Source organism: Urocitellus parryii, chromosome 2 (genome assembly GCF_045843805.1).
Source record: "Urocitellus parryii isolate mUroPar1 chromosome 2, mUroPar1.hap1, whole genome shotgun sequence".
NCBI classification, from domain to species: Eukaryota; Metazoa; Chordata; class Mammalia; order Rodentia; family Sciuridae; genus Urocitellus; species Urocitellus parryii.
This window is the reverse complement of record NC_135532.1, coordinates 224,655,335-224,674,589: the sequence shown is the minus strand read 5'-3', so window position 1 is coordinate 224,674,589 and position 19,255 is coordinate 224,655,335. Positions and strand designations below refer to the sequence as shown.

Genomic DNA, 19,255 nt, shown 5'->3' with positions numbered 1-19,255 from the left:
GCGGCCTGTCCCGACCCGCGACGGTAGAGCCAGGAGCGCGGCGACGGACCGGACTCCGTGGTCGACAGTGAAGCCGAGCAGCGCAGCTACAGAAAAAGCAGCGTGACTTTGTACCTTAAATTAAACAAACCTGGTGTTTATTTCATTTTAAAATGCAGTTTATTTTATACACAAACAGTGCATAAAGCTTTGTGTGTCTTTATGGGATGTCCAGCCTCAGGACCGCAGACTCGGTAATGCAGGAACCCACGGGAACCCAGCGGCCGGCGCCCACGGGGCCGAGGCAGAAGTCACCCATCTCGGTACAGTAATTCCCACAGGAGAATCGGGAGTTATAATTTTTCCAATCATAGGAGAACCCATGAAATTCACAAAAATTATAACCAGTTTTCTTTTCCACTTCCATGTTCCACAGGTTCTCTGTACAATGGCCACGTGATTCTTTGTTTTTGATACACACATCCCATTAGGCTTCACAACTGTTCAACAAAACCAGCCTCCTCAACACAAAACCTTGCAACAAAAATCCAGTGACAGCCTCTTGGTTACTCGTATGGTGAATTAAAGAGACAAAAGATGTTTTTGTTGTTGTTATTGTTTTTTTTTTGAGTGACATTCTTTTGTCAAAAAAAACAAAACAAAACAACATTCATCTTAGTTGGCTAAAGATCTTCTAAGTGATTGGGGAAAACTGGTTTCACTCATTTTCCAGATCAGAAGAGACACCATAAACATTTTGAACCTCCCCTTTGTTTTCCTCCTGTAGATATATGTAATTAGAAAATTCAACCTGAGAAAGCAGACGCCAGAAAACCCAAATAGAATAAACTAGACACTGAATTCTGCCCCTCTCCCAGAGGGTAAACAGGGGAACTGCATATGAAAAAGGCCTGTTTTTTTGGCTCTAGGCTAACAGAGACCTTTGCTCAGGGTCTGGGCAGGATGGCAAGCCAAGCATCATTTATATATATAAAATTATATATATATAATTAAAAAAAAAACAACTCGTTGGAGACCCTGGACTTTAGCGCCTGGAGTTCTAATTTGCCTACCTAGTTTGACCAAGTTTATATGAATATCTTCTTTACACGTTTCTCCAATTTCTAAAAAATGAAAAAGGGAGGAAAATCATACCACCTTTATTTAACTGAATGAGTCAAACCCCAACGTACAGAAGTCTGAAAATGACTGCTCAGTTGCTTGGCTTCACTCTGGGCTCTGTGCTCCCTGTCCCCTCAGCCTCCTGAGCGTGGCACCTGCTGTGGTCAGCCTTGCTGAAGAGGCTCCTGATCTCTCAAGTTAACCAAGGCCCCACCCTCTGCTCCCACTGATGTTGACAAGTTCAATTCTAAGCACACTGTACCGGTGAATTCAGAGAACAATTTCATATGTACAAAAATACATCGCTTTGGAGAGCTGGAAAAGGTTTAATACCTACAACACTTATTTACAAGCTGTAACTTTCACACCAGTAAAAACAAACATTTATTTTGTCCTTGATTTTTGGTGCAACTTATACATAAACATTACATTAGTTAGTCTGTACTTTTAAAAATAATAAATCAACCATATATACAATTAAATTTACAACTGAAAGTAAATTAACTTGTTGGTATGGTCTGACTGCAACTGAGTGGACCAGCAGAGGTTACCCCAGGCCCTGAGTCCTACACACAGCCTGGAACACACCAAGAAGACCCCTCTAATCTGTACTTTAGATGGAGCATCTAAGCTTCTAAGACTTAAGGTGCAAAAGAAAGATGCTGATTATACAGTTACAATTACATGTACAGACTTTAAAAGTGAGAGAAAAGTAAACAATATTAACCCTCACATATGTAATGACAATTAAATACATATTTAATTCCAAGTGCATATGATATTCAATCAACATTAGGGGAAATGGGTCCAGAAACATTCTTTCCAAAGAGCTTCCAATGCTGCGTTGTTCCTTATGCCCTGTTCTAGACATCCTCAAGTACCTTTAGCAGCTCAGCCGTGGACCTCCCAGTCAGCCTGGCTCTGGCATCCCAAGGCACACAAGGGGTTTGCTCTCTCCCAAGCCCACCCTGCACCCCGCCTACCTGCCCTAGGAGGTGTTACTGTAGAAAAGCACATAGTAGTGGTCTGGAAGGAAGGGATGCATTTCACCCCTTAGAAGACTCACAGTCCTCCCGGTCAGGAGGCCAGGCAGCTGTGTGGCCAGAGGGCACACAGATGTCACAGGAAGACTGCAAGGCTTGCTGAACTTCCATCTGAAAGTCAGATGGGCCTGCACACAGAACCAGCAGAGGGAGGCTGTGGGGGAGACCCAGGGTAGGTGTGTTAGGAGCAGCGAGTGGGTAGGTGAAGGAAGCTGGGGCTCTAGGCAAACACTGGACACCAGCACAGGGAAGGGGAGGGAAGACGACAAGAAATCCTGTTCCAAAGACAACACAAAGGACGCTCTTTCTCCACTGACCAGCTGACTGATGCCATTCTCCGACACCTCCCTGGCCAAGCAGAACAGCCAAAGTCTGGTTAGCACTAGCATGTTTCACCAGAGAACAGTCCAGGCACGATCCCTCAAGTGCACTCACAGCCAGTCTGCGGTGTCGGCCGATCCGCAGGTTGTCATGTCACACTGACTTCTAGGACATGGTCATCTTGACTGGGAATGACCAGGACCTGCATGCCCATGCTGGAGTTGAAGACTTGCCCGGCAGGGAGCGCCTGGAGCCGGGGCATGGGCAAGCCTTTGTGCTCGCTGCTGGCGACTGAGGCCACACTGCCTCTACTCCGCACACTGCTGCAGTCCAGCTGGTCGTCTGGGTGCTTGTCCACCGACAGGCTGTCGTTTTCTATCCAGCTGTCTGCAGAACACACAAAAGTGAGACTGAGCAGGAGCACCGGCCCAGAGAGGCAAAGCTGCCCTGTGCTGACCTGTGGGTGTGAAAGAGTGTCACCCCAGGCCCTGCCTTAACAGAACCCTGTGGATAGAGAGAGGCTCAACCCTCAGAGCGAGGCCAACTGTGACCAGGGACAAGGTTCTGTACTAGTTCTATCAGCTCTGAAAACAAGTTGATTCTCCAGTCTGCCCTGCATTCGGAGAGCACCTCTCCATGAGAGGCTATAGCCTGCTTACTGAACTGACATGGACAGTCCCTTCCTTACAATGGTTCCACCTATGACCTTTTCCGCTTTCCAAAGGAGTGAAAGCAGTACACATTCAGTGGAAACTACCCTTCAGATTTTGAATCTTAATCTTCTCCCAGGCTGGTGACATGTGGTCTGACCCTCTCTTGAGAGCTGCAGCAACCAGCAGCCTGTGATTACCAGGGGACAACCAGCCCCAGGGTGCACCGTGGTGCCAGTGTCTTCTGGGTACTGCGTTTTGAATGCTCTGGAACCTGCACTTATCTGTGCTCACAAGGCTTCAGATCAGAGGAGTCTGCCCTCCTACAGGCTAAGGGCTGTGCTGAGCCCCTGAAGGGAGGCCTGGCTAACCAGATGGCCGGTGGGTCAGGCATAGTGGAGGTATTTCCAGCTTACGATACTCTGGCCTGATGGCGGGCTGTCAGATGGCCTGTCATAGGTCAAGGAGGTCTGTGCCCTCTCTCCCGAAGTCCTTACCAGCATCCAGCTGTGAGGAGTGTGCAGAGTGATGAGGGAGGTATTTAAACAGCCGGACGTCAGGCAAGGGCAGGTAGCCCGCAAAGAGAGGCATGACTTCCATGTGGACTCTGTGAGTGGCCTGAGCAGCCACAGGCATGGAGACGACACCACAGCTCTTTCCGCACACAGCCCAGTTGCTGCTGTTGTCAACAACTGAAATGAGGAGACACAGGACATTCAGTACGCACGCTAAATTGAGGACCACCATACATTAGCCCTTGCGCCCTGACAGCGGAAGCTCCAAATGAGGTGTCTGCTCCTTAAAATGCCGTTTGTGCTTCTGTGGCCAAGGTCAGCATTTCTGCTAGTCCAGTGCTCATCAGCCCCGGTTCAGACTGGATCACACTGGCCCGCACAGAAAAGCACTTTTTCTTTCTGAATAAAGAATGGTTAAAACAGCCAGGGGCAGCAGTACAGGTAGCGGTTCTCTCTGATGAGCAGCAGCATCAAGACCAGCAGTCTGGATCCAGGTCCTGCCACTCACACAAGCCTCCCGGGCCTCAGGTGCAACCGCCCTGTAGAGGCCACTTCCTAAGAACGAGAAAGGGAGATGCACAGAAAGCACGCAGCTCCACGCTGGGACGCAGCAGAGTCCCAAGGTCTGACAGCTGCTGTCATCAACAGCAGTGCTCAAGACAACCTGTACTGGCTCAGCCAGGTCTAGCACCCCAGCAGGCACTCAGCAGGACCAGCCTGGGAAGGGACAGTAGCAGGGTGGAACTTGGGGACAGGAAGGCAAGCAAGACAGGACTTGGCCTCAAGAAGGAGATGCAGCAAGGGGGCTGCAGCTCCCCATCCCAGGGACTTATGGAGGCACAGACTCGCTTAGTCCTGACCTTCCTGTTCTTCACCACCACGAACCTAGAGGAACAAACTGCAGCTTAACTAAAAGCATCCACCACTGTCAACCCAATCAAACAGGGAGCCTGGGTAGGCACCTTTAAAAACCACAGAGGTTTGTGGAGGAACAGTGGGAAGAGGGTGAAGCCATCACCAGCCGCCAACCTGTGCCACCTCACGTAACAACAGGATTCAGACCCTGGACAACAGTGACCAGACCATAGCCCTCCTGGGATGCCCAGCTTCTAGAGGTACTTGTGGCCTGGTCTGCCTTTGGGTACAATTCCACAGCATCTGCCCCCCATGTGGAATCAGAGACCAAGCACCACAGCGCAGGCACAGAACCGTCTGCTATCACTGTCACCAGCCCCCACTGCCTCCCCACCCACACTGACCTTGTCCACACTGACCCCCTCTTGCTCCCTGTACTGCTGTCATTATGAGACTATCACAAGGGAACGGCAGCACCTAGTCGGCGGGCTTGTCAGACTACCCTAGGAGCTCAGCCCCTAGGAGCTGAAGGACATCAGGGTCCCCAGGTCCTGAGCAATTGTGCTTTCACCACCTCTGGCCTCTCAGGGGGCATGTGCAGGCTGCGCTGTGCACTGGGCTGGCTGCTGTTCCCAGGGAACAGTCTTCTTACTTGAATCAGTGACAGAGAAACACGAGTGGTCTTGGTAGTCAGCAAACATTTCTTGAAAGTGGACCATATGAGGCTGTCACTTCAGAGAAAACCTAACAGTATTTGTTGCCAGTGATAGAATTTAAAACTTCTTCAGGATTTGGAGAAATTTGCAATTACCACTGCAGCCTGGCAAAGGTAGTGCTCAAAGACTCACCAGGTGAGCTTCCAAATGTGGACATTTTTTTGGTACCAGGGATTGAACCCAGGGGCTCTTCACCACTGAGCCACATTCCCCAGCCCACACCACACACTAAGTTTCTGAGGCTGGCTTTGAACTTGTGATCTCCCTGCCTCAGCCTCCAGAGCTGATGTGATGTGCGCCACACGCCCAGCTCAAATGCAGACTTCCGAAAGTGTAGAGTGGAGCATGTCAATGCTAGATGATCTGCCTGTTTTCCCAGTGGCCAGTGCTCGGCATCACACAGGGAGGGCCAGGCAGAGATTCACTCAAATGCAGCATGAGCAGAAGGGTTTACAGAAATGAGGGCCTCAGGGGCACCCATGTGAGTTCAGACTCCTGGCACACCGGGTGTTAAAACCCACAGCATCAACAAGAAGAGCCCAATAGCTGAGAGGCTGCTCAGGTATGTCCCTCTCCCAGCAACAAGTCTGAGCAGCTGGAGATGCTTCATGTTCTCCAAATAATCAACCCATCACCTCAAAGCACAAGTGAAGCTTCAGTGGCTTCTATTAAGCTAGACATCTAAGAGATTGCCATGTCATTCTTCTCACTGTTTTGGGGAGTTACTTTCATGAAAAATGCCATGCTATGGGGTTACTGTTGTTGTTTTAAAGTAAATATGTACATATTTGGCTCATCAGTCACATTTACAGTGGGTCTGAGAACTTCTGGACTGAGAACTTCCGAGCCAGGGCCTCGGTGGAGGAGGGACGAGAGGGCCTGGGAGAGAGCAGTATGGGAGGCTGGCAGGCGTGTGGTCCTGGAGCCTCAGCAGCTGAGCAGTGGGGAGCAGTGGTCAGACCCTGGGACCCAGATAGGCAGGAGTGCCACTGTATTCTCCATGTAAGCCCTGAAACGGCCACATAAATCCTCACTAAAAAGCACTCCAAGTAATGAAGCTCAGCACCCGGGAGCCCAGGCTGCACATGAACCTGTCAGTCGGCACTTGTCATTCTAGAACACTCTCTCCTAGGACTGCACTGTGAGGGAAGGGGTACACCTGATGCAGTGGACTGCCACAAGTCAGGAAACAGCAGCCTCGAGACCTACCTTCATACATAAGCTTTGTCGAAAAGTACTCATCAGACTCTGTCAGAGCTTCGTCCTTGTCCACCTCCAGCAGGTCTGCGAGTCGTGTGATGGACACTTCCAAGGAGCAGAGTGAGCCTGTTCTGCAATATTCTGCCCCCACTGCAGGGGATATCTCAGCCTTCACGGTGTACAGCGTCTGGGAAAGAAGGGACAGAAATGACCTGAAGAAACGCTGCTAGAGGCCAGCACAGAGCTCCCCACACGCTTGAGAGCAGCCGAGCAAAGCAGCTGCCTGCTCAGTCAGCTAGCAGGGCAGCTGCACCCTTGCCCTACACAGCTCCTGCTGGAGACGCCATGCTCAGGAGTCCTAGTGCCAGGGCCTTGATGCCTTTTTCTAAAATTATGGGCATTTCCAAGCACAAGAAGAAAGGAGAGTCCAACAGGTCTTCATGTGCCTCCCACCTGGATTCAGAGACTAGCATTTTGCTTTGTTTCCCCCTCTGTATAGTCATCCATATTTCTGAATATGCCTGAGGTATTTTGAGGCAATACTGCTCACCCTGTCGTTGCACCCTCTGTGTTTAGCACGCGTTACTAACACACAGACACTTTCTTACCAAAACACCATGCTATTACCACAAGAAGCAAAATTAACATGAATTCCTCAGTATCATCCATTCAGTTCACACAGAAAATGGCAAGAGGCTCATTCAACACGCCCAGGGCTGAAGGAGCCTGCAGGGGAACACAAGCCCATCTGAGGAGGCCCAGGGGAGCACACCTGGTCCTGAATGCTCCTGAGCCCTGGGAAGGAGATAGGTGAGCTCACCCGAGCGTGGAGGGAGCTCAAGTCGAGTGGTGATGGTGAGTCTGCTCCCAAGCACGTGTCCCTGTATGCTGCTTCCTGGCCACCTCTGGGAGGGAGGAGTGTGGCCAAGGACCAGCGGGGTCCTTCAGAGAGGAGCCGGGCAGCGCCTCTTGCTGGACAGCAGCTGCTGAGGCTGCAGCACTGATCAGAAATCAGCCTCTTCGGAAATGAGCCCCAACAGGCATGGTCATCAGATTCCTGACAAGGGTGTCCAAACCACCCCATGGGGCAAGAGGTCTTTTCAATCAGTGGCATGAAGACAAGTGATGAGCCACCTGGAAAGACTACATGCGGGCCCTCCCTCTCAATATGCAGAAATTAAACTAACTGCATACCTAAATGGAAGCATTAAGACTATAAAACTCTTAGATGAAAATGGAGGAGGAGAGCTATGACCCTGGGTTAGGAGATGATTTGTTAGATCCTATATCAGAAGGTCAAGCAAAAAAAGAGAGAAACTAGACTTCATTAAAATTAAAAACTTCTGGGCTCAAAGGACACCATCAGCAGAGTAAAAAGACAACTTACAGAATGGGGGAGGTATTTGCAAAGTATACATATGGTAAGGAACTGACACATGGGATATATAGCTTATAATTAAATAACTGTGGGGTTACAAAGAGCTCCATTTAAAAATCAGCAAAGGATTTGAATAGACATCTTTCCAAAGAAGACATACAATGGTCCGTCAGCCAAAACATGTGTGGCATCAGTAGCCACAGGGAAATGGACATCACCATCATGAGATGCCATCTGCATCCCCAGAAATGACTGCACTCAAAAGGAAACAGGAGGGCTGGTTCACAGCTCAGCTGGTAGAGCTCTTGTCTCGCATACACGAGGCCCTTGGTTCAGTCGCCAGCACCACACCAAGGAAAGGAAACAGAAGCTAGAGTTGGTGAGAATGTGTGGGAATTGGAGCCGATGGCTTGCTGCTGGAAACAAGAGTGGTGAGCCCTCTTCCACCGACAGTTCACCCCCAAGGGGTTTACCCAAGAGACCTGAATACATCTGTCCACGCAAAAACCAGCACACAGATTTCCCCAAAGTGGAAATACCCAACCCCAGCCACTGGTGAATACATAAACACATAGTCTATCCACACTGGGGACTATCAACCAGCCCCGAAAGGAAACAAAGTCCTGACGAGTGCTTCAAAATGAATGAACTCCGCAGGGCACGGTGGCACACACCTGGGATCCCAAAGACTCAGAGGCTGAAGCAAGAGAATCACAAGTTCAAGGCTGGCATTATAATAACTTAGACCATGTCCCAAAATAAAAAATAAATAAATAAAAAGGGCTGAGAGTGTAGCTCAGTGGAACAGCATCCCTAGATTTCACTCCCCAGTACCAAAAGAAGCAAAAAAAAAAAAAAGAACTTTGAAGACACTGTGCTATAAAAAGCCAGTCACAGCTGTCACACCTGATATGATCCCATTAATGCATTAATGTAAAAGGTTCAGCAGAGGCAAATGCCAGGTCCCCTTTCCTGGCTGGGTGATACCCGCTGTGTGAGTGGGCCACATAACCACCTGTTTACCTACTCGGCGGCAGCTGGAGTCTGGTGGCTTCACTTTGGGGACATCTGGGTATCAGCTTTTACATGGACAGATATATCTGACTCTCTTGGATAAACATCTAGGAAATAATAATCTGCCCACAGACTATAAATTTGCCAGGGGAAGAGAGAAGGAGGAGAGAGCATCTGCATCCCCACTGATAAGTGCCGGTTTCCTGTGGACTGATACAGCATTCCAAAGTATGACCAGACCCAACTTGTGCACTTTAATGGGTGAACTTAACGGCACATGGGTAACATCTTAATAAAGCTATTCCAAAAGCAAGTGGTCCCATATATATTTCTGGTCTCAAAACTCCAGTTTTGAAAAGAGCAATAATTACCAAACACTTTCCTCTACCTTTCACTCAACCTCCACAGTTCCCCACAGGAAACTCTCTGCACTCTTGACCTGAAGAGGAAGAAAAGCACGGAGACAGTGCTGCCTAGTCACAGCCACGTGTGCACACCACACTGATTCCACCCCGCAGCTGCTCACAGGCCACAAAGGCACCTGTCTGCTCCAGAAGGACACACTGTGCCAGTGACCACATGTGGCTCCAAGGCAGACCAGGCAGCTAGAGAGGCGGGGTGAAGGCTTCCTGCCAAGGACTACAGGCACAAACACCTTCCCAGCAGCCTCGAGACCAGAAAGCAGGAGCCACAAGCTGAGCGCTGCCTCTGGGTCGGCCCAGCACTCAGCCACGCAACCTCCTGCAGGGACGCGAAACCCACTGGCTCGCTCACCCAGCTGAGTGCCACGTCCACACCACACTCAAACCACCTTCTACCAAAAGAGGCAAAGACGGTAAGAAGATGTGCTATGTTCCACAGAAAAGTTTCTAAAACATTTTGGCTTTTCATCTAAAAAAACCAGACATGCCTTGGAAAGCAATGCCCCTCTGCCCCAGGAGCTAGCAATCAAGATGGAATGGCTCCAACGAGTGTTTCCATGGAGTGCAAAGCACTGCGAGGAAAAGAGGGGCATCTGTGCCTCAGGTGTGTGTGCTCCTTGGGGTTGCCACCTGGGAAGGACCTGGGTTCCACAGTAAAGACAACCAGTGACTCAGTTACCCCAAGAACTGGCCATTTTCCTTGAGTTGCTGCTTCATAACACTGAATAATCAAACAACTTGAAATCTTTTTTTTTTTTTTTTTAGAGAGAGTGAGAGAGGAGAGAGAGAGAGAGAGAGAGAGAGAGAGAGAGAGAGAGAGAGAGAATTTTTAGTATTTTATTTTTTAGTTCTCGGCGGACACAACATCTTTGTTGGTATGTGGTGCTGAGGATCGAACCCGGGCCGCACGCATGCCAGGCGAGCGCGCTACCGCTGAGCCACATCCCCAGCCCCAAACAACTTGAAATCTTGAGGATATAAAAAATACGCCACCCAGCTGGGTGTGGTAGGTCATGCTAATCCCAGCATGAGGGTGAGGCAGGAGGATCTCTAGTTCAAGGCCAGCCTCAGTAACTTAGCAAAACCCTGCCTCAACTAAGCAGGGGATACAGAACACTAGTCTAGAGTGCAAGAGGTCCTGAGTTCAATCCCTAGCACCACAAAAAAAAAAAAAAAAAAGATGCCACCTTTTGCTTTCCCCTCCCAAATAATACATTACATACAAAAAAGTTTTCCACTTGAAATTCATAAGTGTAGGGCTTTAAGGAGATGGACAGCCGTTCCTCAGAAGCTGGGGAGAATCCAACGGAGAACTGGCAGTGCAAGGCTGGGGGAGGCTCCTGCGTCCACTGTATCTCCCAGACAAAGAACACCGACTGCTTGCTGTGGATGTGCTGCAAAGAGAGCCATCATTGTGATGTCACACAGCACGGGGGACACAGAGGACCAGACACTGCACTGCACACAAAGGGACCTGTGTGTCGGAGCCTAATCACCTGCCTACGCATGCTGCCCATGGCCCTGTGGTGCCACTGCCACCTCGGCCTGGTCCCACAGGACTGCACAGGAAGAAGGTGCTGAGGGCTTAGGGGCCCAACTTCACAGCACCAGTGATCACAAGAAAGGAGTTTCAAGAGGGTGTGTGAGTCTGCAGTACCCCACACACCTCTCACACAGGGGATGCGCTAGGTGTGAGCATGTCACGTGTCCGTGGGAAAGCCCTGTGGAGACGCTGAAGGTGCAGACATCCACAGGAAACACACGGGAGGGCGGACCAGCTGCGCAGCACCCAGCCAGGCAGGGAGGCCCTGACACGACCTCACAGAACTGCACCGGGACCTGGGGCCCCTCCTCCCCGGCACAGGCAGTTTTACTTGGAGGCAGAAGGGAGCCATCTCCCAGGGGAGATGCAAGCACAAGCCTGCATCTGCATAGGCATGTCTGGAACAGAACAAGTTGAAGAGGAAATTCTCCCAAAACCGAAGTTACATCTGTTTGTGGTCCATCAGCTGCATCCCCCAGCCCACCCTAACAAGCCCGATACCCCACAAGGGTGCTCACACAGCACTACGGTGTCTTCGAGGCACCTTAGAAGCTCCTCCCGCTCTACACGAGGACTCTTCTCTGCAGTCACAGGCTCTGCCTCACAGAACGCCACGCCCCTTTCCCCTGAACGCACACTGCAGCCTGACGTGGACCGCTGCTTGCTGAGAGCCGGGCTCAGCCCCCAAGAAGCTTACCTGCTGGCACTGTGCATTCAGTGGAGCCAGCTGCAGGTCAGCAGCGTTGCCGACGTCCACGAGGCTACTGTCTGACAGCTGGAAGTCCAGTTCTGACAAGTTCTGGACACACACCTGAACATACTTCCTAGAGCAGAGACAAAATGTGACTTTGACATCTGAAAGTCTTGTGAAATACATTTCATCTCTGATAGGAAGACCCTCACTGACTAGCGAGCCACTACAGCAAAATAAGAGTGAGTCGTTGCATAGATTTTACTTCAGATTCCACACATACAAGTGCCAGAAAAAAATAAATCTTTTAAAACAAGCTATTTCGGCGGCAGAGGGATGGCGCCATGCTCATGACGCAGCCTCTCTAGCAGACAGCAGACTGCGAGGAGGGCCAGGAAGAGCAGCTGCCTCCTCCTGGGAAGCCCAGGTCGGGGCTCCCCCAGCGCCACCCCATGGAGCTGTGAGACAGCTCGTCATCAGCTCTCTAATGACAAGGTTTCTCACATGTGCCACACAGCACTGTGGCTTCTGTTTAGCGCACTGAGCTTCCACCATTAACATCTACAATTTTCTTGCTAATGTCATTTCAATTCTGACACTTTATCAATTTCTCCAATTTACCCAAATACCATCAATGGATGAACAAAAGAGAACCACACGGTGAGAGGCAGGCAGTGCCCGAGCCCCGTGATCAGCGCAGCACCATCACTCCAAGCAGAACAAGCAGACATGTGCCTCCCCAATGGTGTCCCACGTCACCTCCAAACTCTCCTGTCCCTCCTGTCTCTATAGAGGCTGAGTGGCCTCTAGAGCAGCAGGGCAAGAAGACGTGTGGGGTGGGGGAGGGCTGCTGCTAGCACCTAGAGGAGAGCCTGGAGATGCTGCTGCATTCCCTGGAGTACACACGGGGCAGCCTGCAACAGGGAACCCTCGGGCCCAGGCCAGGTTCTGGAAATCCCTCTCTGGAGACAACTAGCAACTGACAAGAGATCCAGGAACAGGGAGCCGAGTTACCCAAATATCGAGGACACAACCAGCCAAATCCAGAATGGCAGTCCTTCTAGAGGTCCCAGAGTCAAAATACAGGAGGACAGGTAAGAAGAGCTACTAGATGGGCTTTTATGGACTCCAGATCAAATAAACCAACTATAAAATGTCACTTGTGAGACAGGCAGGAAAATCGGAGCACACACTGGGAATCTGTGCCTCAGAATCAGTCCCCGCACTACAGGGCGTGGACCCCTGAACGAGCAGGCTGCAGACAGCCTGTGTGCAGAGAATGCACCTCACTCTCACTGGAGCCATGCTCTCAATCAACAACCGCCCCTCAGCAGAGTCCTGGGCCTCCTTACCGGGTTCCAGAGGAGAGTAGGGAGTGCGTGGTCCTGAACGGCACACTGAATGTCAGTGCAATGACAGTGGAGTAGATGGACCATGGGCAGTCGATTGACACCTGTGGAGGACACAGAGGGGCACACTCAGCCTGCCTGCCCACCAGCACTCCACCACCACCACCCGTCCGGCTCTGCAGCGCTGCTCATGCCCTGGACATCTCACTATGGCTCATTTTACTCACTTTTCAGAAAGCCCACTTCTATCAAGCACACGCACAAACAAGCAAGTAAGAAGTTAATCACATAGACAACAAAGACAGATCGGGCAGGCGCGGTGCGGCTCTGCAGCGTGGCCTGAGGGCTCCAGGCACCTGGCAAGCAGGGAGCCTGCCAGTTGCTCTCCCACAGTGGAGCTGAGACCTCAGACACATCTAAGGACGCCATCTAGTCACCCTGTCCAAGTGCTGTGCACTGAGAACTCAGATGAGGGCAGGAAGGAAAGTGGCCTCGAACTTCCTTGTGTCCCCACGTGGAACAAATGAATACACCAGACACAGAACATGCACCCATCCAGTACCAGCCAGGCCTCCTGCAAAACACCACCTGCACCTCCCAACCGCATGAGGTGAGGAGAAAACTTCCTCGTGTGCTCTTCTCAGATGCTGGCTGTCTGGTACCTTGAGCCCCTGACTCTTCCAAGTGACTGTGTATGTCTTCCTATTCGGTGCATGTGCTACAACTTGCGGGCAGTGGAAAAAAACCCTCAGAATCAGTCCCTGCACTACAGGGTGTGGACCCCTGAAGGAACAGGCTGTAGGCAGCCTGGACCTGGGACCAGCGCCAAGGATCTCTCCAGTAACTGTCAACAAACAGCGGCCACAAAGCCTGCCCACAGAGTTCCCCATGGTTGAGTCTCACAAGATGCACACCTGACATAGCTGCTCTGCCACTCACAAGACCAGCAGACTCCCCTCACTCCCTCAGTGTGGCGCCTGCAATGCAGCCAGGAAAGGGACGCTTCACAGGCGGGAGCAGAAGCCACCTTACACGACAGGCAGACGGACAGAAGCTGCCAAAAACGCAGCCAGCCTGCAGCCTCCCTACCTTGTGGTCTGTGGTAACCATGCAGTGACCAGTTCTCTGCCTGTCCTTCTGCTTCCTGTGGATCTCCGGTGTCCCTTGAGTGCCCCTCTCCCCCATAGCTGCTGAAGCTGAAGGTAAAGACAGAACCTCTAGCTCAAACTCGATCACGTGGTACGCAGGCGCAGCAGGCAGACCGATGCTTGTGACCTTGTCAGAGGCCTGGATCCGGAGCGAGGCGACAGAAGACTCCTCTGTGGGGGGTGCAAAGAGCCCCCTCAGACACACGCATCCCCTGCTAGCCCCTCTTGTCAGCAGGTAGTGGGCCCTGCATGAGTTCCCACTGTCCTGTGCACCACAGGGAAAGACAACGGGGCCAAGGGAGAGGCAGCAAGTCCAAGAAAAGCCCCAGGACAAAATGGGTCAACAGGGGAGTCGCAGGGTGGCCACTGCTCCCAGGCTGAAGACTTGACAGGGCAGGTCTTTCGGGCGTGGCCCCGTATGCCTGCTGCTGCATGCCTCCAGTGGACCATGGCCCGCCCAACAGCAGTGCAGGCCTTCCTTCGCACTCCACGGGTGGTCTGTGGGCCCTGGGCATCCTCAAGGGCTCTGACCAAGGCCTACAAAAAGGGTAACTGCTCGAGCTTTCCAATGGTGGTGGTCGGGGGTGTCCCTGTGGAGTGGCATGGCTGTGAAGCTGCACCATGTGTCACCAGCAAGGTCACACCACCTGGCACCAGACCAGGAGCTGGGTCAGTCCACTGAGGAACCTCCATCAGATGCCTGTGAGGACAGCAGGGGCACTGGGAGGCATCAGGGCATGCTGACTGGATGGTGGGACATGGGTCACTTTCCTATGATCCAGCACACCACCCACCTGCCTCACGACAGGTGGCACCAGGAGTCTTACCTCTCGAGTTGGAAAAGATCGTGGCTCTGTTCTCGGTCTGGCACAGGATCAGCATGGCCTCCACGTTGCTGAGCTGGAGGCTGTCCCCATTTTTTACTGTATAATGGCCAGTAGTGACAGTGAACTTGACCTTCTGAGGAATACCCGCCAAAAGGCTATCTGAAAGAAACGAGATGGCAATCAGCATCCCTCCCACAGGGAGCAGAGGCTCACAGCCTGAGAGGAGGCCAGAGGAGATGCTGTTAGCCGAGACCTGTGCACGGGGAAACTCCTTGAGTTCACTCGGTCTCCGCTCCCTGCTGCCCCGACTTCCTCGCAACAGCCTAACTGCAGAATCAAGGGGGACCGTGCTGGGAACTGAGAACTGTGCGCCTGGACACAGATGGGGGTCTCAAAACCCACCTGCCAGTCAGTGAGAGAGAAGCAGACAATGAGGCTCAAAGACAGCCACAGTAACAGCGTGGCCAAAGCCATTCAGAAGGTCCCCATGTTTGATTCAGAAGTAGCCTAGCAAAATGGCTGGCCACTGCTCACACCCCGCCAGAAAAAGGGTGAAAGTGGACTGGAGGTTCTGAGCACCCCATCTGGGGTTGGCAGGAGAAGGCAAGAGACCAAGAATAAGAAGGAACAGATGAGTCCAGGAGGCCATGGCTGAAGGCAGGAAGGACAGTGAGGGGTTGGGGGCAGCCCTGCCCAGCTGCCACTACTTGGTCCCTCAAAGGAACAGAGCTCAGCCTGTCTCCTGATCCTTCTGTGAGAAAAAGCCCCTTAAGAGATGGACTGTTGACTGTTGTGTGTGGCATCTGAGAGCCTCTGCTGGTGACTCTGGCAGAAGTTTGAAAGAATAAAAAAAAAAGGCTTTCCTTGGTATTGTTTCCAAATGGAGGAAACAAGAACCAAGCTAATGACTAAGACATCCATTCACCAGTGTTTGAGGAAGCACCCTGTGGTCTTCCATCATTTTGAAAACCAACCTCTTCTCGTTTTAGAACTTATCTAAAAGGACAGTAGCTCCAAGGTTCTCAAATGCCATGCCAGAGGGTGAGGCTTTCGCAGCACCTCTGAAGGAGAAGGCTGGCTGTGAGCATGGAGCATGACTACGTCCAGTTGGGCCCCTGCAGCTGACCTTTGCTGACACTGGCTGACTTTCTCCTTTCTTGTTTTCAGATACACCACAGCTACCATAAACATGGAAGCCAGCAGTGATAGGAAAATGAATATTCTGACCAGCAGCAGAGTGACAACGGGTTAGTGCCAGGCACATTTCCACTGTGCTACCACGGTGCTGCTTGCAGACAGACATGGCTAACGGACATGAGAGGAACCTCTCGGCACTGCCACAGCAGCCTCCTCAAGGGCTGCAGGCCACTCACCAGCCAGCGGCTCCACGTGCAGCTGGGGCTCCTGAGAGTACACATCGTATTGCACGATGGGGTAGATGTGCGGAAGGACGAACCACACGGGGCCCACTGAGGCACACAGCTGGCGGAGTGTGTATGTTCCAGGCTCCTTGGCCTAGGGTCAAATCAGACATTTGGAAAGATAGCCTTTTGAGGTTACCAGTTTTCTAGTAAGGCTGGACCATAATCTCTTCCAAATGCTTCTCCTTCTCCCTTCTAACCCTCTGCCCTGTGCATCCGCGCCTACACTTGGGCTGTTCCAGGGTGCCCTCTGCATCTCCCATTCCCTGATTTTCTGAGCTGATGCTTCAGGTGGACTCCACACTTCTAGTTCCAACATGAGCCCCTGCCATGGCGCTCTCTGTGACAGCACCCTGTGGACATGCCCAGTAGACCTACTTAGCCCACGGGCAGCCAAGTGCCTCCTCCTCCAAGCCTGGCCCCTTGGGCGAGCGAACTATACTGGGCGTGCTGCAACTAAGATGAGTCTGAGCAGACTCATCTTAGAGGCAACTGCTTTGACACTGAGTGGCCACAAAAGGAAAACAGTTTGATGTGAGCGCGCCATCTCCTTCAAAATCTTCTGATAACAAACGAGCATTTTAATACCCAGGGAAATAGCTAAACTCCCAAATAGCTACACAAAGAACTTCACTCAGAATTTATCCACAGCTGAAAAACTGTATATATATATATAAGATTTTTTTAAACACTAGTGTATCTTTCCTTAGGGACAAGACTAAACAGGCGAGCCAGGCAGGGTCTCCCCTGATTCTCACACTTGACCATCCTCTCCACCACCCCCACATCCACTTCCCAGTCAAGCATGTACCTGGGTCCTGAAGGCTATCCTGTTGGCCCCAGGCTGCAGAGTCACACTGCTGCACCGCAGCACGTGGGCCCCGTCCTCCAGGGCCACCCCCGAGGGTGTTTCTAGAGAAGAGCCGCCTTCCTGCTTCCTCAGGAGCATGTGGACATTTCTGCAAATAATCCCTGTTGTGTTCAAGGAATTATCAGAAGGGCTGCGCTCGAACATCTCCGATAGCTCCAGCGCAGGTGAGCTGTTCTGGGACACAGGGAACAGTGAAGTCTCGGCTGGAAAGTTAATAATCCCGTTGGACGTCTTGTGCTTGGTCAGCCACTCAGCAGTCTTCCGGTAACTGTTTTTCTCTATGTTGAAGTGGACATTGACAGCAATCTGGTCCATGTGGACGGGGACAGGCATCTGGCTGTACAGGGTTATCTCTACAGAGAGAGCGCCACCCGCGTGGACCACGGCATTGGAAGGGTCGAAGTGGAGATCCCTCAGTTGTGCAAAGGAGTGCATGGGCAGCAGGATCCTGTGACCTGTGAGCACACACCACCGCTGCCCCTGAGCCCAAGGCACGCTTCCTTTGGCACCAGGAAGCAGGGCCTGGGCACGGCCAGGGCGGAAGCACTCGCTCAGCAGGAGAAGCAGCAGTGACCTTCGCGGGAGAGCAGGGAAACCATCTTCTGCCATCTTAACCCCTCAGAAGCACTTTGTTAAAAGCAGAACATGAACTGATGCCCAGATACTTCTGGGGAATTATAAAATCAACCAAAATTCGGGTTTACAAATATGTTCCAGCAAATTTGAGAGAAATAGGTCAACAAACTTCTCAGTTTCAAAACAAACTCTGTCAACAGTCTAATCCCTAGAGTTGTTTTCAGGGGATCCCAACTCCTTCTCTTGATTCAAGGTATTCTCAGGCCCCTGTACACCTGCAAGTGAGCACCAGTGTTCGGGGCCTCTGACCAAAACTGCAGCCAAGGGTGGCTGTAGTCACCCTGCTGGGCAAGAACCTGCCACTCCGGCCTTGCAGCCTCCTTTCTATAAGCACCCTGGTGGGGAAGGCTGAAGAGACCACCACTCATCAGCCTCAGGACAGGGCTGGGTGCTGTCCACTGGCTTGGACTGTGCGAGGCTCTGGCTTCCATCCCCAGCTCAAAAAAAGAAAAACAAATCATTTTTGATTACCTAAAGGAGACCTGCTGAGACAGGTGGCGTAAGAGCATGTGGTAAGTACCGATGGGACGCCCTTCACACAGGGTGCCAAGTGCCAACATCACCTCCCACACCACAGCAGACGTGGGCACCACACTAACAACCTGGTCAGGCACACTAAATAAGGCTATAAAGCCAAACCACTGTCCTGTGGCTCCTGAAGCCCATCCAGGTAGCCCTCTTGGAGGAAACCCATCCTAGCTGTCAAGGATCAGGCGAACCTGGAGCCAAAGCCTTTGGAAAACTCAGCTTTCACGTGATAACTACCATGAACGGAGCTGTGCCCTGAGACGTCTGTGGTGAAGCCCTGACACCCTGCATGTGGAATCTGGAGGTGGCCCTGTCAGGTTAAAGATCAGGCTGGCTCAGATCAGGAGGGTGGGACCTTCTGATGGGAAAGTGCCCTCTGAGACAGCCAGGGACACCACAGAGCTGCTCTCTTCTCCTCCTCCACATGAGGACACAGCGAGAAGGCAGTCGTCTACAAGTCAGGAAGAGGCCTCACCAGAACCTGCCCTGCCGCACTGACCTCAGACTTCCGCCTCCAGAACACTGAGAAAACAAATGCTCGTGGCACGACTCCATCTCTAGTATCTTGTTACAGCAGCCTGAGCTGAGCAGTAGAGTGACCGATTCAAAAGGTGCTCCTCTTGGTAAGCTCAACATAAGGAGTTAAATGATATGATAAATTTAATCTTGCCACACAGCATCATCATAAAGTGTACTTGCCAGAACATTTAACCTGGCATCAATTCCTGGTACCAAAAAAAAAAAAAAAAAAAAAGTCAACCTGCATTCAAGCATTGCAGTCTCACTTCCATTTAGGGGTAACCTTGATGAAACACTGAGACAATTCCAGAAGGTGGGCCAGTCTGGGGGACAACTGGATCCGAGCGTGGAACACTAACAAGAGATAAAGCAGGGTCACATGGGCTTGAAGACACCCAATCAAGCCAGGGAGAGACCAGGATTCTGAGTGGAGCACCCAAGATGGGTCTCATAAGACAGGAAGCAGACTGATGGCTGGCAGGGACTGGGAGAGCAGCAGGGGGACCT

General features: G+C 51.6%; 1 protein-coding gene across 3 annotated transcripts in view; it reads right to left on the bottom strand.

Annotated features, from left to right (window-relative positions):
- Window positions 1-1,457: 1,457 nt before the first annotated feature.
- Trappc10 (trafficking protein particle complex subunit 10) overlaps window positions 1,458-19,255 on the bottom strand; it is a 76,570-nt gene continuing 58,772 nt past the window's right edge. For all 3 annotated transcript variants that reach the window (XM_026410060.2, XM_026410061.2, XM_026410063.2), the window contains 10 exons: window positions 17,006-17,520; window positions 16,147-16,288; window positions 14,774-14,932; window positions 13,888-14,117; window positions 12,802-12,902; window positions 11,456-11,582; window positions 10,439-10,609; window positions 6,411-6,588; window positions 3,613-3,807; window positions 1,458-2,852 (listed from right to left, as the gene is read on the bottom strand). In XM_026410060.2, the coding sequence (XP_026265845.1) occupies window positions 2,614-2,852; window positions 3,613-3,807; window positions 6,411-6,588; window positions 10,439-10,609; window positions 11,456-11,582; window positions 12,802-12,902; window positions 13,888-14,117; window positions 14,774-14,932; window positions 16,147-16,288; window positions 17,006-17,520 (2,057 nt within the window). In that variant the 3' untranslated portion in view covers window positions 1,458-2,613. The remainder of the gene's footprint in view (window positions 2,853-3,612; window positions 3,808-6,410; window positions 6,589-10,438; window positions 10,610-11,455; window positions 11,583-12,801; window positions 12,903-13,887; window positions 14,118-14,773; window positions 14,933-16,146; window positions 16,289-17,005; window positions 17,521-19,255) is intronic.